This window comes from Triturus cristatus, chromosome 11 (genome assembly GCF_964204655.1).
Source record: "Triturus cristatus chromosome 11, aTriCri1.1, whole genome shotgun sequence".
In the NCBI taxonomy this organism is placed as follows: Eukaryota; Metazoa; Chordata; class Amphibia; order Caudata; family Salamandridae; genus Triturus; species Triturus cristatus.
In genome coordinates, this window is record NC_140594.1 from 145350846 (window position 1) to 145375155 (window position 24310).

Sequence of the window (24310 nt, forward strand, 5' to 3'; positions counted from 1 at the left end):
GCCAGGCTATCTTGAATCCAGTGGCAAAGTGTGCAAGGGACCCACGTCTGGGCATACCCTGCCAACTTAGGGCGAACAAAGCGATACCAAAGGGGATGATGGACGGAGCGTTAGAGCAAATCAAACACTCACCCCCAGTCAACTGATCTGGGTTAAATCCATCATCATTCTTTCGCTCACTCTACCACCCCAGTTCAGACATGACCATATGCAAATCAGTCTGACCCTGTGCCTCATGGGAACAGTCCAGCCCGAACTGCCAAGCCATGTCTTTTGTACCGCTTCGTATTGAATTTATGCCCTCCAACAAGATTATTAGGCTTGCCAACAGGACACAATTTAACCTGCACAAGTGTACACTCAATTTATCTTAATGAGACAAAGTAAAATGATTGAAAAAAACAAACGATGGTACAAGACTCTCACTCTTATGTTCAAAAACTCACACATTTATCCTCCGTACCTCCAACATCCACTCAGATGTTACATCACAACATGTTCCATTTTTTCTGTCCTCTTCTTCAACTTGTCATACACAGCCTCCCTCTGTAATGCACAGAGCCTGCTCCTGGAGAAGTTGAATGGACCTAGAACTTGGCTTCATCTACCATATCATGTGTTGCTGAGGCAACACTTTCGAAAATATTAATCTGCTGCCTAAGGCTGTATGTATGTATGTATTGAGGGATTCGTACATCACAAACTTAGCTAAAAGGCAGCGGAGCAAGATGAATGCCGGATTTCGATGATGCCCTGGAAAGTGTCTTGCTTTTGGTCAAAGTACGACTGACAGCTGCCAGTCTCCCAAATCCCCTCATGTTAGGACTGAGAGACAAGACAGCTATTTGGATACTCTCCATGGCACAATTCTTATTTGTGCATACTATTTTATTTAATGTGGAGATTAGTTAGTTCTTGTTTGTCCTCTTTGTAGAGGGATCTTACAACATATTTGGTGGAAATTACTGCCATAACATAGCCTAGAGAAATGATTTTAGTCATTGTGTTAGTGTACCATGCACCCCTTCTCATTGGGGTTCCCACAACGTGTAAGTTTCAAGAAAAAAAACAAGGCGCAGATGTTGAGAAGGGCAGTAAAATGACAACAGACAAAAAGTCATATGCCATGTCCACCTCCTATTCTGCCACGGTTGCTAATAGTGGAGATGCCACTTGCTCTGCCACATGGATACCTGTTTGGCAGCTATGATGCTGTCAGAAATATTATTGGACTGTTTAACAACATCTCCTCTGTGTGAGACAGCAGTTGAAACCATGGCAGTCTTGCACTACAAGCTATGAAAATGGCCCTAATGCTAAGGTTGAAAACTCGTAGCAACTCAGAAACACTTTTGATTATAGGTCCTAGAAGTGTACCCGCCCCCCTCCCTCCAAAAAAACTATTGTGCACATTTTGAGGGCTCAACTCAGTTTGGACAGGGTGGCGGCGGTGAGTGATAACGGGGTGAGGGGAGACTGCAGGAAATGGGTCAGGAGTGTGAAATGGAAGGGGTCGCCGCTTCAAGGGAAACTACCCCCATCGGCATGGTGGCCATCTTAAAATGTAACATTCTAGCCATGGCCGGTGTAGCGGAAGTGGTGACTCTGTAACATCAGTACTTTGATGTAAGAACCACTCAAAAGTATTTCAGGACATTAGATTATTTAAATAGTGAGGTTAAGGCACAAAGCATACAAAAATGGATGATGCCGTGTTGAAGAAAAATGACCAAACGCTTAAAAAAGGACAAGTTCCTTTCCCTCTCTCTCTGTGCTGCATCATCTTTTCAAGATTTCAGAAAGTCACACAAAATAAGTCATCTTGCCGTAAGGAACAGCACATGATACATACAGTGCGTGTAAATAATGTGTAATAAATGAGCCCTAATGTTATTTACATTAGAGGTTAAATGTAGATAGTGGTTGGTATCACATAGGGTGGTTAGTTAACATGCAGTACTACATAAATGCATATATTGTAAAATAATATATCCAGTTTCAATGTTCTACAGAGATATTTCACAGGACCGTAATAAGGGACAACTATCGGACTTGGGATGTGCACTCACATATGTCACTTACGAGTCAATGAGACAGCTGGTTCGACCCTGGACATACACCAAACATTGAAAAGATAAATGGTTGAAATTTTAACCTGTCACGCAAGGCTTCATTCTTTAAGTCGAGAAGTAGAGGGATGGATTCCTTGAATTCCTTCATTTTCGACTCCAAATAAAAGGCCACTGGCATGCTACGGGTTTCTTTGGAAAGCTTACGGAGACTTTTAAGGAATCCTTCAATTCCATCGAGTAGAAACTGAACATTAAGATTCACCCACAGTGTCGTAGACCATTCGCTCTTTGCATCCTGAAATTAAAAAAAGTATTTTAGAAATGTAATCAAAATCTCTCTGATGCAACCTCTCACCTAGATTACTAGAACCCAACTATTGAACATTCACAAGGTTTCAAATCATAAAGGCATCAAATACATCTTTACACAATTGAAATAAAGTCAGCATATACATCAACATCCTTAACACACGTAATGCCACAATGTGCGACTATACCTAGGATCTATTCATCACAAAGGGGTCAGGAGATGGCATTAAAAGTTACTCTGCGATGGGTCCCAAACTTTGGAACAGCCTTCCAATGGCAATATGTGCTAGTGTCATACACCTTGTCTTAGGAGGGCAATTGGGCATTATTTGTTCAAAAGAATAGTACCCTGTTAACTTTCCAAGTACAAAGTAATAGAATGTTGCTGTGAGGGGTGAACGGTTATAAGTTTATTTATTAATCCGTATTCCTATCTAACTCGCAATGTAATTGTGTAGTGTAAAATTAATGGCATTTGCAAGAAATTGGGTTAAGTTTTGAGGTGGTTAAGAGGCCAACTCAAGTAATAAACACAATCTTTGTCAGAATGAAGTACAAAAGGCAAGCTGTGTTTAACCCTCTCGTAGCCTGGCACAACAGCAGTCAGCCTTAACTTAGATGCAATGTGTGAAGTATTTATGCAACACTTAAACAGTAATATAGTAAAAATAAATCACAAGAAAAATCCCAAATCAATTAAAAAAAATGTGTACATTTAAAAAAATATAATGATACCAAAACAACATAAATTCAATAGGAAGAAATAGGAATTTTGAAAGTTTCAGGTAAAAATAGGGCTAAAAGCACAAAGCGCCATGCGCAGTTATCTTGTTGTGGTGAACAGAATCAACGTCACAAGTTGAGGCCCACCGCAATGGAGCGTGGGTCAGATAAAGGTTCCCCCAGTAGAGGGTTTACCGTCTCAATGTCCAGGTCCATGTGAGGAGCCTCAGCCGGAGATTCGCATTGGTTGGGGCTGCGAGGAAGTCGTTGGCACAAGGAGCATCAACTGCTGGACCTTCGCATTGGTGGAAGATGTGGGCAGTTTGCCGTCGAAACATCATGTTTGCAGGAGATTGTAGCTGATTCGAGGAGCCCGCTCACAGTCACAAAGAGCCCCAAACTACTGGATTTTCACCTGGCATGCATATTTTCTAGATCTGAAGCAGGAGAGGTAAACTCTGTGCCAAGCAAGGGTCCCCGGGGGAGGGGGGCACCTCTTGGAGGATCAGAACTCACTCCCGCATAGGCCAGCAGCAGGGCTCAGGCAGGTCCAGGATGTGCGGGTCAGCTGGACAGTAGCAGGGAATCTTTTTGTGCTCCTTTGGCTCAAACAGGAGGTCAATCAACTGACCCTTGAAGTCACTATTGGGGATCCTGGGTTCAAGGGAAACAGGCTCAGTCTTCCTTTTTTCAGACAGCAGGAAGTCCTTTTGAATCTTTCACAGGTCCAGGAGTGTTCCGATGAGAGGTTCTGAAAGTGCCACATTTATATTTAGTGCCAGCCTTTGTGAAGTGGGCAATCCGTGGCCTACTCCCAAACTGGGTTTGGCCAGTTCTTCCCCTTCGCCCGAGTGTGGCTCAAAACTGTCTAGAGGGATAAAGGCAAAGTCAGGCCTGGTGCCAGGCTTGTTTGTGTGTGCTGCAGGCAGGGTAGTACAATCAGGTTAGGGCACAACTCCTCTACAGCCACACAGTTAGGAAGACCCACTCCCTCTAAACCCAGACCCTTTTTGTGCCCATGTCTAGAAGGAATACAGAACACACCACAGGAGAGCCATTCACAATCATGTGACCCTGGACACTGATAAAAAGGCACATTAGGTTTATGCAGTAAAATGCAAAACCAAAGAGGATGATGGACGGAGTGTTGAACATTGCAAGCACTCACCCCCAGGCAACTGATCTGGGTTTAATCTATCATCATTCTTTAGCTCACTCCGCCACCCCATTTCAGACATGTTCATATGCAAATCAGTCTGACCCTGTGCCTCATGGGAACAGTCCAGCCCGAACTGCAAAGCCATGTCTTCCCTGGACCAGAAACAAGCTTCCTGGGACCGGTTTCTGGCTAATGAGCCGTCATCAGCCAGGCTAGCTTGAATTCAGTGGCAAAGTGAGCAAGCGACCCACGTCTGGGCATACCCTGCCAACTTAGGGCGAACAAAGCAAAACCAAAGGGGATGATGGACGGAGTGTTGAACATTGCAAGCCCTCACCCCCAGTCAACTGATCTGGGTTTAATCCATCATCATTCTTTAGCTCACTCCGCCACCCCAGTTCAGACATGGCCATATGCCAAGACGTGGGTCCCTTGCTCACTTTGCCACTGGATTCAAGCTAGCCTGGCTGATGATGGCTGATTAGCCAGAAACCGGTCCCAGGATGCTTGTTTCCGGTCCAGGGAAGACATGGCTTTGCAGTTCGGGCTGGACTGTTCCCATGAGGCACAGGGTCAGACTGATTTGCATATGGCCATGTCTGAACTGGGATGGCGGAGTGAGCTAAAGAATGATGATGAATTAAACCCAGATCAGTTGCCTGGGGGTGAGTGCTTGCAATGTTCATCACTCCGTCCAGTCCATCATCCTCTTTGGTTTTGCCTAGGCAGTAAAATGCCAACTTTCTAAAAGTGGCATTTTCCGAATAATAACTTAACATCCGACAGAGGGGTTTAAATTACAATTCAAATGGTTGTAAAAATATTTCTCTATCTGTTCCCAAAATAAAGTTATCACTTATCTGTAATAAGGTAATCCAGTGTTAGTCTATGGAGGAGGCAGCCTTGCTACATTGAAAAACAACTTTAGGAGTTTTTACTGTCAGAATATGTAAAAATTAAATACATATGTCCTGCTTTTAGAATATCATGCACAATGCTCTATGAGCCTCCACAGCCTGCCTTATGGGTTACTTATAAATATTAAAAAGAAAGGTTTAGGCTTGCAAAAGGTTTATTTTGCCAGGTCGAAATGACAGTGTAAAACTGCCATACAGGCTGCAGTGGCAGACCCGATACATGTTTTACAGTGTAACGTTAATGAATAGCACAACGAGTGCTGTAACATTTAATTCACAGGCTCTAGGCACATTCAGTACCATTTACTAGGGTCTTAGAAGTAAATTAAATGTGCCAAATAGGTGTATACCAGTTTTAGCATGTTTAAGAGAGAGAGTCAGAGCACTTTACCAATGGTTAGCAGAGGAAAATGCAAAGAGTCCTATTCCCATGAAAAACGAGTTGTGCAAAAATAGGGTAGTGAAGGCAAAAAGTCTGGGGGAATACAATGGCAACGTTCTTAGGTCTAAGAGCATTTTATAATGAATTCTAGATCATTTACATAATTTATTGACAATAAAGTCATACACATGAATTTATGTAACTCTGTGCTCACTTGCCGTTCCCGTAGTTCCATGTTAGTGCCCGCCTTACAACACAGCAGTAGTGTTCTCTCTGGGAGATCTCCAACATCGATGCTGGATTTACAGTGGTTTTACCGGGACATAGCCCATACGGTCAAACTGCACGTGGAGTTATGCTTGGTGGTAACTTATATGTATACTTCTTGCCTATCAGACTCTTGGGAATCTGACTGCATGCACTCACCTGGGTTCCTTAGCACTGTGTTCTTCCCCTTCGGCAGCCAAAGAGGGTGAACTTGCGGCAGGGTGGGAGGGCACATTAGGGGCTGTCTATCTAAGCATCTGACTGATTTAGTCAAAGAAGTGAGACAAAACTTATCTGAAAATTTCCTGAAATTCTCCTGGAAACTTGACTGGAATCTTCCTGCACAGCACACGTTGCAAAGAGCAGTCTTGAGCTAAAGCATAACGTCTGTCTCCTGATTCACACAGGGTGGAGGGTAGAGGAAGTGGCATAGAAAGTCAAGGGAGGAGATACGTTATTAAGTGATTAAGGACATTGTTGGTACTATTATGTTTTACACAGTCCAGTAGTCAACTGTCAGTAAGATGTGTCTGGACTACATTTCCCATAATTCTGCTTATTGAGAGGCAGGGGTGGGCACCATCTCTTGGCCTTGAGTTGGAGAATGGGGAAGAGATAGGGAAACCTGTTGAAAGGGAAGAAGGCATCTATTCCTCCAATCTCTACTTCTACTTCCATTACTAATTACATGTCATCAGGTATGGAAGCAATTGATAACAAAACTATCTTGTTTGAGGGGAAAACTGATGCAGCACATCACCTTTCCTAAAACTTGTCAGCAGGCACGGTTAGCCCGGGTGGTTCATTTACCGAACTGGGCTCTGCAGAAGCGGAGCATGTCCCTCGGATAGCGGATCCAGAGAATAGATGGAGTTTCAGGGAAGAACATAATACAGTGCCTGACAACACTGAGTGTTCCCTATCCACTGGCAACCGTTATCATAGTTCAATACCTTTCAAAAGGAAACGGAAAGAGAGGCATTTGCTAGGTGATGGTAGGAGTCCTGGAGCAACCTGTATCCCGGAAGAAGGGCTAATGTGGATAAAGATGCGTATACTAATACTGTAATTACTCCTGCTGCCATGGATCAATCTCAAGGTTTATCGCTAAATTCTTGTCCTGTTTATTTTGGCAAGCTAGCATAAATATGGAACACTTTCTAAGTTGACTTTTTGGAGAGGCGAAGTGGCTTGGAGATCAAATAGAACTCCCTAATCACGCAAGATTAGATTTGTATTTCATCTCATCTTGGTGGTACTGCTAAAGATTCAGATCCAGTTGCTGCGTGTTCTGTGTGTTCCGTTTCTATTTACACTTCGGATGCCCATTGTGTGCAGGTGGGCAGACCTAATTCATCTCCACTGACTTCCGCTTTGCCTCATATACCCCTGAGAGTCCTTTTTACTATTCTCCGACGGTATCGGTAGGGGACCTAGGCATATCCTCAAACAGTCCTGTTCAACAAAGGTTGCCCCAGCCTCAAGGCCTTGGACCAATAGCAGATGCTGTTACGGGCAATTGGAAAAAGTAACACTTAAACTGTCACCTGAATGCACTTCATATGTCAATGTCCTGGAGGCAGTGCCTTTGCTCCCCCCTTAAAGAAAGAGGATTGTTGGGACTTGAAGCACAAAGTTGTGCACTGGCTGAAATCCAATACAGGTTGGAAGTATGATTTGTTGGGGCAGATTATATCTGTTAGGAGGGTGGATTATGTTGGTTATGACTGTAAACACTCAATTGAGGACTTGGTGGTGACCAATTTGAACAAGACAGCAGTCGTGAGGGGTTTGTTGCCTTGTCTGAATTACCTGGTTAAATTTTTGGGGAGAATTCAGGCACACCCCTTGGGTTCCTTTTTTTATCACCCCTCTCCTTTGTTTTCTGTTAACAATACAACTATTTCCCAAAAGCAGAGTTATATTTATGGGGTCCAAACAGTGACCCATTTTGCACCTCTAGATGCTCTTACTGACATTGACTGACTAGCGCCTTGCACTTCCAGAGATCATACTACGCTTCCCCCAACTGTGTCTAGGGACCCAAGTGTAGGGGCTTGTTCTCATCATGTAAGACCCATTTTACTCCCCATAGTAAATACAAAGTCCCAAGAGTCTTTGGGTTTAAAAATGTTTTCCTGGAATATTGCTGGGGCACGTTCTAAGCTAATAAATATAGAATGGCTGAGCATAATTTCTGAATTTGACCTCGAATGTTGTTAGGAAACTTGGATCTTGAGTGATGTATATTTAAATGGTAAGATGACTAAATCATTGTCTATGGTTTAAGGGCAGCCAAAGACTAAGGTTAAAATGCACAGGGCAGGGGAGGAAAAAATTGATAGGGTCAGACATTTTAACTATTTAGGTATTACTTTTGATGATGAAATGCAGTAGGGAATTTAATCAAACAAAGATGTATGCAGCTACAGAGGGTTATTGAAGGGGTTAGGAGGTTTGCGACTAGGTTGTCTCATAAACCTGTGAGGGAACTCATTTAAATTTGTATATCTAAATGCATACTGATTGCCTTATACGGTGCTGGAGTATAGGGATATATAAATCCCTTATTGCTTCAGAGAAATGAGAATAGATTTTTACACAGTCTACTCTCTGTTCCCAAGATTACAGCAAATATCATATTTCGTCATGATGAAACAGGATTGAAATACCTCGAAGACCTAATAGATTTGGTCCCCTTGTCTCTATGGCACAAAATCTGGCATTCACCAGATGCAAAATTCCCAAGATCTCTGCTATAGGTTCCTCTAGCACATGTTCAGGTTACCAAAATTCTTGTTTTATGTACTTAAAATTTGTTTTTACAAAGATGGATGTCCCAAAGTATTACAAAGCCCCTGAATTGCTGGAAATAGTATCTAAACAGGTGCTAAAAAAATATTTTTAGTTACAAAAGAGAATTGCAGTCCCAGAATGCTCAATCTATGCAGACGGTGGTTGCTCATTTGGTATTGTGCATTTCTAGGGAGACTGAACCCTATCTGATCCTTCTTACAAATCCCGAGCATAGATTTTATCTCACTCGTTTCTGCTTAAGCATTTTACATTTTTTGGACACTTTTCCATCTAAAGGTACATGGTTGGTTCAAATCGCTATCTGTCCCTGTGATCACTGAAAGTAACAAAGCACTAGTGACTTCCTTCTTTTTTGCACACTTTACACCACCCCGCCGTAAGCCTTTTCTTATACCTTGCATATACGCTGCTAAGATTACCCAATACCAACATGCATTATCTTCTTTTACAATAGTTAGCATTTCCCGATATCGGTTATGCTGTTTTAACTTTTATCAGAGTTGACTGAACATTAGGAAAAAATAAGGTTTATGATTTTAGGATGACAAGAATTTTATAGGATGGTGATTTTTTGTATGCTTTTATGGCTATCTTGACAACTAAAGTTCCCTTACTGGCTGGTAACCACGTATTAACTGGTATAATGTTTTAGGTTCTGAATTCTGTATTCTGGCAACATTTGTAGGTCTTAATTTCATGAAGATATTGAATTCTAATAACAAAGTCGAGCTAAGTCTAGAAATATGACAATGTTTCTTGCAGACCTATATTGAGGAGGCCTAGGCCAGTAGTTGGGTTGAAGCTAGTGAAACCAGATGAATTATTGGGTGGGTGAATAGTTATAGGGGCACAATATTTTTTAATCTAGTGTTGCGAAGTACACTGTAACAACCCGCTTAGAGCATGCCTAGACCATGTGCCTTTATGAGGACCCATCTTTAGATGGGTCCTCATATAGTGTCTACCATTTAGAAACATACGTATGTGAAATACACTGGAATTCACATGCAAAATCTGGCCCACTGCAAAGTGAAAAAGACATGGCTATGTAACACTAGTACATAGGGGGCGAAGAACATGAAGAAAGAGCAGCGCTTGAACTGACTTTTGATGGATGGGAGGTCCGGATGACAGCTTCTGCACATGAGAAGGTATAGCCCCAGTGTTCTGTCCAGAAGAGTTCTATGGGGCAATACCGGTACATTTTCACTGGGGAAATTTTGGAGTTCACATAGAAGCACACCACAATCCTTAATTTTATAAATAAAGTCAACAAGGAAAGATTTGGGAACATACTTATATATTTCATTTAGACTACAGAAATAACAAGTGCAGTTTATTTTTATTTCTGTAGTAACTTACCCGTCAAAAACGCATGTCAAACAGAACTGATGTACATCGCTCTAGTAAATGGTTGCACAGCATAAGGCTTGGGTTGGTGGAGGATTTGCAATGTGGTGTGGGAACAGTAAGCGGAAAATATCACAGGAAAGTCGGTGGTGTCACGGTGGAGGAAGGCTACTTTGGAAACAGACTTCAGGACTGGAGGATATGCCTTGATGAAGTTTATTATTGAGAGCATATGTCTGAATGTGGCCAGAAATAATAAAGTGGTTCTTAAGTTAAGCAGCTGTGTGTTTAAGTGGCTGAAGGAACAGAAGTTAGATGATACACAAGGGGATTTAGAGATTCTCCCACATATAGCACTAAGAGTTAGTACTGGTGCTTGTACAGGGATAGAATGATCCCTGAAGGCAGGCCCCATTTTGTGGAGAACTAATACTGAACAAAATCCCCAACACAAATATGAACATCAAAACTGGGGAAAATAGGAAAGGTTTGGGTTATGCTTTTCGTCGCTATTACTGCTTTAAAAAACAGTGGTAAAGGAAGAAAGTGGAGATAAAAAAGTACTTGCTAGAGTGAGACAGAAAGTGTAAGGTTGTGGAAGAAAGTGACATATTGTGGAATCAAACTAGGCAGCGTTGGTACTTGGAAAACCTGTCATTCTGCAGTGCAACAACGAGCGTTTATGAAAAGATTTGCGACCCTTCACTTTTCCCCAGCTTTTTTGTATGAAGACTTAGCATTCTACCCTAGAGGCAATCCATACCCCCCCTCTGGCACGAAAAGGGTGGTCCGTCTATGATTTCAAGAGCGATTCACCTGAAGCACAATCAGGATTATAGATAAGTAACTTCTCCTTCTACTTCAGAGGCTCCCCTTTGGTACTCAAACACTGAAGAGAGAAGGAATCCCATTCTTTAAAAAGCAGCATTTTGGAGAGACAAAGCAAAATCTTAATTTATCATCTTTCTCCCTACTCGCCATTCAATGCCCAATAAAGGTGTTGGGTGTAATTTCCCCTCTAAGATTGTAATAAGACCATCATGAACCCTGTATAAACCAGGTCCATTTTCCTGTCTTGGAACAGTGTGAGGACTGTCTTAAGACAGGAAACCCTCAGCAAATCAGCCAAAAGTGCCCAGGATAATGAGGCCAGATTGTTATCATATTTAGTTTGTTTCCTAAATTGTTTTCATGGGCATGATCACTTTGCTAATCACAGCTTACCTTTTGCGCCTTGTAAATGTCATATATTTCTTTGAGTCCCTTCATTTCCTTCTGCACCTGCAGAAGGTCTGGATACATGGTGATTGGAAGATCAAACAACTTTTCTGCATTTACCAATTCCTGGCGTCTTTTTTCATGTCTTGCCAGCTCTTTTTCGTATATTAAAAGTCTGTCCAACCCTACAAGAACCAGACAAATATCTCATCATGTTTTAGAAACTCTTGTTAAAGTGATACACAAATATGCCTTGCAGTGTTCAAAGCCAATTGCAACCAAAACATTTAAGAAATAGTCCGAAAACGTTTAATTAAACTTTGTTGTACTTTTTAATACATTTTATAAAAATAATAAAGCACTGCAGAATTTGTGGAAAATATGATGCTATGTGTGGATGAATTTGAAAAACAGCTATTCCATTTACCTAAAACAGGAGACCTTTTTTCCAATCTTGACTGGAGGACCCACAGCACCAAAGGTGTTAAATAATCCTTGTTCTTTCAGTCTTTTGGCTTTTTCAGTGAAAACCCCCAAGTGCACATTCCTTTATTCATCAGACCAAGTGCACAGACTAATAACACAAGCATTAGCAAAGCCAGGAGGTCTGCCTTCTATTTTCAGGTTAAAATAAGACCTGTTAACTTTGCAAACGTGACAATTTAAATAATGTATTCGTAGAGATATGAAAGAGAAAGGCACAGACAGCAGAGAGGGGGCTAGGAGTGGTGCGAGCAAGGAGAAGTGTGTGCTGGAAGGAATGCAGACAGAAAGAGATGTGGGTATGGAGAGGAACAAGCAGGGGGAGCTGATGAAAGGTGAAAACAGGGAAATAAACAGGCAGGGAGGAGTGTAAATGAGAGAGGTATGAGCAGGCAAACATACGAGTTGTGAGAGGTACGGACTGGGATTGTTGAGGTTGGGAAAAGTAAGGGCTCGGAGAGGTGTAGATTGGGCGCAGGCTGTGAAAGTTGCGGGCATGCAGAAGTACTAGCAGGAAGAGATACGAGGAAGAAGAGTATGCATGGAGAGGTGAGAACTGAGAGTGTTGCTGCCTGGGTGCAGGCTGTTAGATTTATAAGCAAGAAGACCTTAGGGTTGTGAGAGGGGCACAGAGACTTATGGTAGGGAAGGGTGCAGGCAGAGTGAGGCACTGTTGGGAAATGCGGGTAAGGTAAGATAATAGCATGGAGAGGTGCAAGTAATGTAAACCTCTGATCTTGTGACTTGTTCACCAAAGATCCGCCAGGTCGCAATGATATCATGCCGTCCTACTGAGTGCAAGACGAGAGACGTTAATTGTTCTTACCTGTGTCCGCCAAGTGAGGCATGGCTGATAAGGGGCTGAGAAAATGTAGAATGGTCCCCAAGCATAGTGAAAAGGCGCCATTTGCATGTTGCGGCCATTTCTTATTGAGAAAACAAACTCCAGCCTAAATTCCATAAATCAGATTATAAATCCACCACGGTAGAGACAAATTCAAAGAGGAAAGGTTCTTCAATGAGCGAAAATTCCTCCAACTCATTAAACTACAGAGAGTTTGAGTGAGAGGGATGATATTTTTCACTCCCTTAGGGTGCGAGTTTCACTACCTTAGTGCTGTGAAGGATGATCATTTTCACTTCCCCAGGGCCGAAGAGTCGTTGAAAAGGAACCCTTAATGATCTTACCCAGTTCTACTCGTTCTTAGCCATCAAAGTCTTCTAGTTGAGGAGAATGACAAATCCTGGAACCTCCTGCCCAAAAGGGATGTAAAGATTATAGGGTTATCTTTAAGTTGTGGGTGGACTGGGCCTGGGAGAGTGGTTGTTTTTTATTCTATGGTTGCTCTTGTAAAACCAATAATTTATTTAAAATTTAAAATTTTAAAAGTTTTAGTAGAGGACACCACACACCATCTGTAGCCACCGCTGATACAGGTGAACTCTCTCTTTCTGCAAAGCAACATCAAATAATGTAACTTAATGAGGCTTCCTGTAATTCCAAACTAAGCTGGAAGAGCATGGCGGTGGAGTCAGTTGAGGTAGAAACAGGACACATTACATAACTACGGTAATTAATTTTTTCCTTACTCTAAGACTTACAAAGGTTTATGAGTTGACCTCGGGAACTACTGGCCTCATCGACAAGCGTTTTCTGTAGTTGCAACAACTGAGCATTGAAAAGGGAACTGAAGGTTTACAGGGTCCTAGCCTTTGGCTGAGATATTTAAAAGATAACGTTTCTGTAGAAGGAATTGTATCCATAAGAAGTTCACCTGCTTTACTACTGCTAGTGACTTTCCCCATAAATGTGCTTCTAATAAAAGTCTACGCTACCCAGACACCATCTGTCATGAGCTGTGTTACTTATGCCCATGTGGCGTCGGGCAAAGCATCTTCTAAAAAACTGTGGGAGAAAGATTTTCAAATATCTGGCAAAGGACATGAGGTTTAAGGCCACAAGTGGTGGTCTTGTTTAAAAGGAAAATTATAATTATACTGTTCCACTCCATTCAAAGATGGCTGCCATGTTTATAGAAGTGGAAATGGCAGCCATCCACTGCTTTAGTGTTACTGGTGGATACATTTATAAAGGACACAGACGCAATGTGCGCCGTGTCTGCTATTCTTAATTGCCTCTGTCTCATGGTGTTCGAATATCCTGCCTTCCAGGAAGGCTCTTGGCGTGTTCCAGAGGAGTTTCACTGCGTCTGATAAGGGCAGTAACCTTTTCTTCCCAGACAGCTTTTTTTTACTAGGGTGACCAACCGTCCATAACTTTCACATACTGCCCATAATCTGGGCCTCTTGTCCATTGTCCGTGAAGAACAAGTTACTTACCTTCGGTAACGATGTATCTGTAAGAAACATTAGTTAGTTAGATTCCTCACCTTAGAATATCCCCAGGCGTCAGACTGGATCCGGAAGATTTTTCGTCAGCAATACCCCTTGCGCGCCGCTAGGCGTCGTCTGCGGCTCCGCGTCCGTCGTCGGCGTCGTGCGCCGGAATGACGTCGTCGGAGTACTTAGACGCCGCCCTCGCGCGCTGACGTCAGTTCTTGTAAATAGCTTTCCGCGCCAGGAACGCAGAGCCATGCAAAGACCGACACTGGTGCCAAAAATAAAATCTAGGGGCCTGAAAAGGATAACCTTAACCCTAGATGTCAGTTCGCAGAACGGGGAGGATGGGTGGGTCGGTGAGAAATCTAACTAACTAATGTTTCTTACAGATACATCGTTACCGAAGGTAAGTAACTTGTTCATCTGAAAGAAACACGTTAGTTAGATTCCTCACCTTAGAATAGATACCCAAGCAATACCATCCCCGGTGGTGGGCTGCGAACCAAGATCACACCAGAAAGTCCTGGAGGACAGAACGGCCAAAGAAGCCATCCCTCCGGACTTGACTGTCAAGGCAATAATGCCTGGCAAACGTGTGTAGCGAAGCCCACGTCGCCGCCTGACAGATGTCCTGCAAAGGGACACCCCGTCCCAAAGCAGTAGTAGCCGCAGTGGCCCGAGTGGAATGGGCGCGCAGCCCAACAGGAGGGTCCTTTTTTGCCAAGGAGTAACAAATCTTGATGCACAAAACGACCCACCGAGAGATGGTCCGTTTGTGCACCGCTTTCCCCTTCTTAGCACCCACGTATCCAACGAAAAGTTGGTCGTCCACCCGGAACTGCTTTGTGCGGTCCAAAGTTTTGGGTCCAGACGGTGGAGCCTCTCTTCCTCTTTGGAAGGATGCGGAGGCGGAAAGAAGGTGGGCAAGGTGACAGACTGCCCAAGATGAAATGGAGTCACCACTTTCGGAAGAAAGGAGGGACGAGGCCGAAGGACAACCTTGTCCTGATGAACAGAGAGAAAAGGAGGCTTTGAAGATAAAGCCTGGAGCTCACTCACCCGTCTAGCCGAGGTGATGGCTACCAGAAAAGCAGTCTTAAGCGTCAGCAGACGAAGAGGACAATTATGAAGAGGCTCAAAGGGAGCACACATTAGAAATGTGAGAACGAGATTCAAGTCCCACTGAGGCATTACAAAAGGGACAGGAGGGAACGTGTGAGTAATGCCTTTTAGAAAGCGTGTAACTACAGGGGACTTGAAAAGAGAAGGCTGATTAGGAAGCCGCAAGAAGGCAGAGATGGCAGCAAGTTAACCTTTCAGGGTGCCCAGGGCAGAGCCCTGCCGGGCTAAAGAAAGAAGAAACAGTAGAACCTCAGAAAGAGGGGCGGAAAGGGGATCCACAGCCTTTGCTGTGCACCATGCCACAAATTTGTTCCACCGGCAGGCGTATACCGTCTTTGTGGAGGGACGCCTGGCTGCCAGAATGATTTCACAGACTTCAGGAGGCAAGTCAAATGGCATCAACTGCCGCCGCTCAATCTCCACGCATGGAGGTGGAGGCTGGACAGGTTCGGGTGGAGGACCGTCCCCTGCTGCTGCGACAGAAGATCCTCCCGAAGGGGCAGACGTATCGGAGGATCGGTCAACATACTGAGTAGCACGGGATACCAGTACCTTCGTGCCCAATCCGGAGCCACCAAGATGACTTGGGCCCGATCGCGCCTGACCTTCTTCAGCACTCTGGGCAGAAGTGGTATAGGCGGAAAGGCGTACAACAGACCGCAACTCCACTCGTGATGAAAAGCGTCGCCGAGCGAGTGCCGCCTTGGAAATTCCAACGCGCAGAACTGCTGACATTGCGCGTTCTCTTCGGTGGCGAATAGATCTAACCAAGGCTCTCCCCACTGCTGAAAGAGACCTAGCGCCACTTCGGAGTTCAGACGCCATTCGTGATCCATCATGCACCGGCGGCTGAGTTCGTCTGCTCTGGCGTTCAGAGAGCCCGCCAGATGTTGAACCACTAGGGTGACGCCCTGGTGTTCCAGCCACGTCCAGAGGCGCAGAGCCTCCTGACAAAGGGTCCACGACCCCACCCCGCCCTGATTGTTGCAATACCACATGGCGGTGGTGTTGTCCGTGAACACCTGCACGACACTTCCCCTGACAGAGGGAAGGAAGGCTTTCAGTGCAAGTCGGATCGCTCTCAACTCCAACAGGTTGATGTGGAGACGAGACTCCGCCGGAGACCAGAGGCCTCTGATCTCCGCCTCTCCCATATGGCCACCCCATCCCAGGAGGGACGCATCCGTCACTACGACATGCTCCGGTTGGGGAAGGGAGAGGCTCTTGCCCTTGACCCAATCGCGGTCCGTGAGCCACCACTGCAACTGCTGTGCAGTGCCCTCCGAGATCAAGACATGGTCGGACAGGTTGCCGTGATGCTGGGCCCACTGAAACTTCAGGTCCCACTGCAGAGCCCGCATGCGCCACCTGGCGTGATGCACTAGTAGGATGCAGGAGGCCATCAGCCCCAGAAGCCGCAACACTAGCCTGACCGAAACCCAGGATAGAGGCTGAAAGATGGGAATCAGGGCCTGTATATCCCGGACCCGCTGTTCCGGCGGATAGACCTGGAACTGCGCCGAATCGAGAACCGCTCCGATGAAGAGGAGCTTCTGAGAGGGACTCAAGTGTGACTTCGGCACGTTGATGGAAAATCCCAGCAAATGCAGGAGATCCGCCGTAGTCTGGAGGTGGGAGACGACTGTCTGGGGCGAGCCCGCCTTCAACAACCAGTCGTCGAGATAGGGGAAGACTGGAACCCCTGATCTTCGCAGATGAGCTGCGACCACCGCCATCACTTTCGTGAACACCCGAGGGGCACTGGTGAGGCCGAAGGGGAGCACCGTAAACTGAAAGTGCTCTTGGCCCACCGTGAACCGCAGGTAACGCCGGTGGGCCGGCAGGACGGGGATGTGGAAATATGCGTCCTGCAAGTCCAACGCTACCATCCAGTCTCCAGGGTCTAGGGCAGCTAGAACCTGAGCCAAAGTTAACATCTTGAACCTTTCCTTCCGGAGGAAGGCATTGACGTTCCGGAGGTCCAAGATAGGGCGTAGGCCCCCTTTGCCCTTCTTGGGAACCAGAAAGTAGTGGGAATAACAACCACGGCCTACTTCTGGGCTCGGAACGCGCTCGACGGCCCCCTTGGCCAAGAGGGCCGAAACTTCCTCGTGGAGAAGATTCAAATGATCCCCCGAGATAAGGTGGTGCTGCGGTGGCATGGCTGGAGGGGTCGTCTCGAAGGGGAGGGAGTAGCCCCTTCGGACGATTTGCAGCACCCACCTGTCCGATGTGATGGACCGCCAGTGGAGCAGGTGATGGCGAATCCTGCCGCCCACTGGCGTGGAATGGGCCTGAAAGCTCGGACTAGGAAGGCTTTGAGGCGGATGCTGCCGGGGTGGATGTGGGCTGACCTCGTCGTCCTCCAGAACCGCCTCGGCGGAAACCACGTCCGCGACCGCGCGCAGGTTGGTTCTGCGGCTGGTGGCTAGGCGTACGTGAGGAGGCACCCCTTCCTTGGCCACGAAAGGGGCGAAAAGCGGAAGATTGCGACCGCGGGGCCGAGAGGCCCAAGGACTTGGCCGTAGCCCGGGAGTCCTTAAAGCGATTCAGCACACTGTCCGCTTTCTCGCCAAAAAGGCGAGTGCCATCAACAGGCATGTCCATGAGAGTGCTCTGGACATCGCCCGAAAATGACGTGGACCGCAGCCAGGCGTGACGTCTAAGCGCCACTGTGGTAGAAATTGCCCTACCCAGCGAGTCCGTAGTGTCAAGCCCACAGCGGATAGCATGTCGTGCTGCATCCCTCCCATCGGCCAGAGCCTGGGTAAGTCGTGTCCGGACCTCCTCCGGACACAGGGGCAGCACGTTTATGGGCTCCTGTCACCTCACCAGGGGCCAAGCTCGTAGGCGGCGGCCTTGGGGGAGGGTGGAGGTTTCATTTTGGAGCATGTTACCAAGGTGCATCCAATATGCAAACGCAGGTATTTAAGTTTCACTCCAGCACACAACAGACGCAGTGCAAGGTTCTCTCAACCTAATATAAACTTATTTTGACTTGTGCTTGTGTTGGTTGTCTATTTACTTATGTAATATTGCCTGACCTCATCTGATGTGTCTGTAAAATGTACCTTTTGTCCTGAATTTTTGTCCAGAATTTTAACCTTCTGTCCTTAATTTTTATCCTGAATTTTGACCTTCTGTACTGAATTCTTGTCCTGAATTTTGACCCTATGTCCTAAATTTTTACGCTCACTGTCCTGAATTTGCACCATGCCAGTGGGCCACCCTACGTTTTACTGACGTTGGGAGTTTGCTTGTTTCTGGCCATCTTCTCCTGGTGCCTGCTAATCCCAAGTTCCCTGGGGCCCACCTTCCTTTTGAGGAACTTTCTGCGTGCATGCTTCAATTAAATTATTTTGCTTTTGTTTGTTACTGGTGCCAGGTTACTTTTTTAGCTTTTTCTTTCTGTCCTCGGGGAGTTTCATTACCATTACTTCTATTTTGGAGTTTTGCAGCTACGGACATCCACATTTGATTGCAAACTTTCTCTAGGCATATATCCTTGTCTGGAAGGTTGTTATATTTTGTGGGAGAGCATAAACGTCTGAATATTCTACAGGCTCCATATTTTCGAGGAGAGTTTTCTTCTTGTATAAATTGTATTACAATGCAGTTCTTATGTACAACTGTTGCTAGGACGACAATTTCTCTGCTGTTCCTTGGTGGATCCAATTACATTGCCTCGTGAAAATATATATATATATTACCTACTGGCAGTCGCCAGTAGGTAGTTATAGTTAGGACCTAGTTACTACAGGAAAATGGCAACATTCTATTCCCAATAACTTTGGCGCCGATTGACGAATCTTCGCAAAAGTTTCAAAACTAATTCTTTGTTGAGATCAGCTCCTATGTTGAAAGTTTGGGGGTGATTCGTGGAGGGGGGGGCGAGAAAAAAGGAGGGTCCCAAAACGTGTTTTTTCAATGTTAATTTCCATAGGAAACTTTAGACAAGGCTACAGTTCGAACAGGTGAACGGAATTACCCCAAATTTGGAAGGGAGAAGGGTCTTGGTCTTGAAAGCACGCTTTTGTTTATTTGGTGTAAATCCGTCCAATAGTTTTTGAGAAATATCGACATTTACAGATATCGATATTTGGGAATTCTGCCATCTGATTGGCTGAGGCGTTATGAGCACGAGCTTGCTGGTGATTGGCAGCGAGCGGTGCAAGCGGTTGCAACTAGGAAGTGTTGGCCACCATTTTGTGATTCCGTTGAAGTGAGTAAGGGGAAAAAAGGGAGAAAAAAGTGGGAAAGAGGAGAGCAGGAGCGCTGTGAGGTTTGTAGGTTGGGTAGGGTGTGCTATAGAGGGAGTGTGAAGCAAATTATTTATCCCTCCTGGTGTGAAAGTGCTGTTTTGCCCACTGTGAGATGGTGCTGAGGAGAGGTGCCGGTACACTCTGGGATGAAACCGTGCGTCTAAACTGTGAGCTGAGTGCTGTAAAGTGATGTGCTCTGGGCGCTGTAGCATAGTGGGCACTGTAGCATATCTGTGCAGGTGGTGTTAGTATGCATTTAGAGTATAGCGGGAGTGGGAAGCAAAGTACTTAGTGGTATCGGTATGAAGACTCGGGGCTGAAACTGTGAGTGTAAGTCGTGAGTTTATTGCTGTGAAGTGATGTGCTGTGGGCTCTGTAAGATACTGGCCGCTGTAGCATACCTGTGTAAGTAGTGTTAGTGTGCGTTTATTCTATACAGGGAGTGTGAAACGAACTACTCATTCCTATTGGTCTAAAGAGTCGAATATAGTGTGTTAGGAAGCAGGAATAAAGGAATAATCATGAAGAATATAATGCAGACTGTTGCAATGCCAGAGAAGGAAAATGGTAAAATGAGTTGTGTCTAAGAAAGTGGTTGTGTGTAATAAATGGATGGAGTTTGAAAATTATATAGAAAGTGTCTTTATTTCAGTGTCATAATTGGACCCACTGGTGCAAGAGCTAGGGTATCCAGCTGATGCAAAGTTGAACCACTTCTGCTGTATTCAAACGTAAGCTCCGGCATGGGTGAATTGTATATTACGTGTTACAGTTGCATGTGAAATAAACAATAGCTATTACACTTGAATGACTCTACATTCTATAAAGAAAATAAAGGTAGGATACAATTACCACATGTATCGTTTAAGAAAATAAATAAATAAAAAAGAAATTGAAAAATGTAGTCATCAAACTTTTTATGTACCTTGGCAGTGCTTTTTTGCAACAGAAAATTAACAACAGTAGAATAGTTAGCAATCTGTTGTACAGTAGATTCAATGTGGTGCGTGTCAGAATTGGTACTAGTTCTACCCACACTGGAACTTTGAGGATGAATACAAACATTTTGCTTCTGAGAAGTACATTCGGTACCTTTGTAGTCAAACCGTACATTATTGTCTTCAGCTGTTTCAAAAAAACATTCTTGTGTAGAGAGCTAAGGCATCGAGCTTAGACAAACTCCAATTGCTTCTGCTGTAGTCAAATGGAAGCTCCTGCATCAGTGAATTGCACATTATATGTTACAGTTCTATGTGACCTACAGAATAGCTATTAGACATGAATAAATACATTGTATAATGAAAATAAAGGTAGTTTACGATTACCACACTGTGCCAACCATTTCCTAAACAAAGTCGTCTTTTTACATTTTTATCGTGAGGTTCTGAGCAGAGGCTGACTTTGAGTAAAATTGTGTGAAAGGGCTTTGTGAATAACAGGCAGGCAGAGAGGTGTGTGCACAAAGAATAGACGTGGTTTCTAAATGGGTGTCGGGTTTAGGTTAATTTTGGAAGTAAATAGCGTATTTACATAGGCCATACATCACCGATTCCTGGTTAGACTGGAGACGTAAGGGGGAATAATGAGGATAGAGTTCAAATGACTGAGTATACTTAGAAAGTTATTATATCAAAGTAGTAGGATTGAAGTGTATTATAAAAAATGTAAAGGAAAGAGTCAAAAAAGATGGAAAAAAATCCATTCAAGAATAATGTGAGTTACAAGCCTTGGAGATTCCAGTCCAGAAGTTCTTCAGCTGCTTGAGATGCGTAATGTTCCAAGAGGTTATTGTTGCCATCGTGTGAGAAAAGCGAAGCGATCCAATTCATATCCTTGAAGGGACAGTAATGTTCCTCGAATGTTGGAGCGGTAATTTGAATGGGCAGGCAATCTGCGATGTTGTGAAAGGTCGCACGTTGCACGAGATCTTTCGTGGCTGCACAGAAATCCCATTGCGCTGCAATTCCTTTTTGCAATGCATTCGCCATTGCTCCTCTGCCAGAACAATCCTGTTCATGGTTTTCAAGATACTCCATTACCTGCTGGATATCTGGAGCGATTGTTGAGATGTTGGCAAGGCATACATCCATTCGCCAGTTGAATGGGCAAGTTTTGCAATCAAACGATGGTTGTACGCATATTGCATAAGTGTAGATAAATGTTATGTTGGAGCTAGCTCCGATAATAGATAGAGGCAGGCAGCCGAAAAGTTTTTCTGTTTTTTTACAGTATTGATGTAGCTTGGCGTAGAGGCGTATTCTGTCAGACATAGTTATTACCATAGAGAGCGTAGCCATTTCTAGAAGTAGAATTAGTAGTAGGATGGCCGCAAATAGGGTGAGAATTATGGGCACTGTTCCTGTTATTCCAGAGATGGTCGAAAGAATGTCTGAATGTAGTCTGGTATTAAAAGAAGAACAGTTTGAAAGGGTGTTAGAAGGCTGTAGGAGACCGTGTTAAAAAAGTGTGCCAGACCTTGAGTGTGACATGTGTTGAAAATTGTGTAACAATTCACAAAGTGTAATTGGCGGTTCGTATTTAAAAGGGAGTGTATTTTATTTGAAGTTCGTGGTATCTGCAGTCAATAAATTTCTTCTGCAGAAGTGAACAAAGGTGCTTTTAGTTTGGTTTGTTTCTTGAAATGTGTCTTCAAACTAGGATTGGAAGGCCAAGTGGAAGTTTGGGAGTTAGTTTGTGTGGGTGGGAATAGATATTGCCACAGGAAGTTACTGTGTCTGAAACAGTAAGGACATGCGGTATGCCAGCTCATATTCCTTAGGAGTGTATGTTACTGAGAATCAGATAACTGTCGTTAGAAAGCTGTGTGAATGTTGGTATGATTGTGGGAGTTGGCGTCCTTTTAAGAAAGGACGCAAGACTGGTGGCTGTAAGCTTAGAAGCGTCGTGCAGTTGGACATTCTTGGATAGTAATGAATGACTGCCATTGTGGTCGCACTATTCACCTGTGAGAAAAATGTTTGTATGCTCTTTAAGACTGCGATATGTAAATGGAATAAGTCACTGCTCGTGAATAAATGCGCTACCTTATATAATGACATTCAACATGACAAACAACATGTGCACGTAGCAGACTCAATGACACTACATACTGTGGGAACCGTGGCTAGCCATGTACACAAACCAAACATGGCATGGAACCTCTGCCTTATTATGCAGAATGCGGGGAGAGATGAGAGCAAAGTATGTGCAAAGGTGGCAAGTAATTCTCGATTATAAAAGTATACAATGCAAAGTCTTGAGGGGATGTGCCGGACAGACTTGAGTATGCTGAGCACAGACATGTACATGTCAACTTACACTGATGGTCTATTGAGTGAAGTGGACAGTGGACGCAACCATGATAGTACAGTCAGTGGGGAAGATTACGGAATGGTAGCGCATACGTGCCTCCTCCCCTCACCCCCAAATGTTTAGGGAAGTGGGCTGGCTCGCCGTACGCAAGGCTAGCGTAGGGGTATGAATAAAAGGCAAGTTTCTTTGGGTGTGGTTCTCTTCCGGATTGGCGAACGTGTCTGCCAGGTCTGCGCAGCTTACACGGCCATGAGGCTGTCGCTGTGAGCAAAGGTGGGTGCGTGAATGATGCTCTCAGCCTGCTGGTATTCAGAAACCGTCATGGCTGCTGTGACGCATATATGCCCCACAGTTCACCTTTCGACACCGCTGTATGTGAAAGAGGGCCGACCACATGCCGGCGGAAGGTCCTGGGCTGAGGTCTGCGAGCTCGGAAGGCTCCTGAGAATAACGCTGGCTACCGCGACACAGGCATACAGAGCCCAGCCTGAGGCCCAGGAGCGTGGAGTGCTCTGTATAATAGTAACACAGTAGTCCGACAGGTACCGAAAGAGGAACGGTGTTTTGTTACCATTGTGGATGATGTTAGAACTGTATCTGAGAGTGGAGATGAAGGTACTCCCTGCGACCAGGTGCAACCAACTCTAGGTCCCAACAGTGGAACGGTGTCTTGATCCCACAATGGATGATGTTAGAACTAAATCTGAGAGTGGAGATGAAGGTACTCCCTTCAACCAGCTGCAATCAACTCTGGGTCCCAACAGTGGAACGGTGTCTTGATCCCAGAATGGACGATGTCCGATATTACCTGCTACTGAGTTTTCAGGGAACTCCCTCCGTTGAGGTGCATCAGACTCTGTGCTTCCGTAGCTAACTGCTGCACATGATTATTGGGGTTGGCTGACTGCAGTCGGTGGAGTACACCACGGTACAGCAGGTCCGAACAGTGAAACGGTGTCTTGAAATCACAATGGACGATGTTAGAACTGCATCTGAGAGTGGAGATGAAGGTACCCCCTCCGATCAGATGCAACCAACTCTAGGTTCGAACAGTGGAACGGTGTCTTGATCCCACAAAGGACGATGTTAGAACTGCATCTACGAGTGGAGATGGAGGTACTCCCTTTGACCAGCTGCAACCAACTCTAGGTCCCAACAGTGGAACGTTGTCTTGATTCCACAAGGGAAGATGTCCGATATTACATTCTGCTTAATTTTTACAGAACTCCTTCCGTTGAGGTGGATTAAACTCTGTGCTTCTGTAGTTAACTGCTGCACATGATTATTAGGCATGGTTTATTGCAGTTACACAGCGGTACAGCATGTTCGAACAGTAAAATTAGGTCTTAATTCTATGATTGAGGATGTCAGAAGTTGAAGTGTGTGATGATTTTTGTGTATAGCTTCTGATGAGGCGCAACCAACTCTAGGTACCAACAGTGGAATGGTGTCTTGATCACACAATGGACGATGTCCGATATTACCTGTTGCTGGTTTTTCACAGAACTCCGTCTGTTGAGGTGCATCAGATTCTGTGCCTCTGTAATTAAGTGCTGCACATGGTTATTGGGCTTAGT

At 44.8% G+C, this 24310-nt stretch overlaps 1 protein-coding gene across 1 annotated transcript in view; it reads right to left on the minus strand.

The window, feature by feature from the left end:
• Nucleotides 1-24310, minus strand: part of DNAH10 (dynein axonemal heavy chain 10) — a 1995301-nt gene that overhangs the window by 1150637 nt on the left and 820354 nt on the right. Inside the window, exons 24-25 of the mRNA XM_085636177.1 lie at nt 11221-11399; nt 2156-2367 (exon numbers count right to left, since the gene is read on the minus strand). Of these exons, the coding sequence (XP_085492303.1) occupies nt 2156-2367; nt 11221-11399 (391 nt within the window). The remainder of the gene's footprint in view (nt 1-2155; nt 2368-11220; nt 11400-24310) is intronic.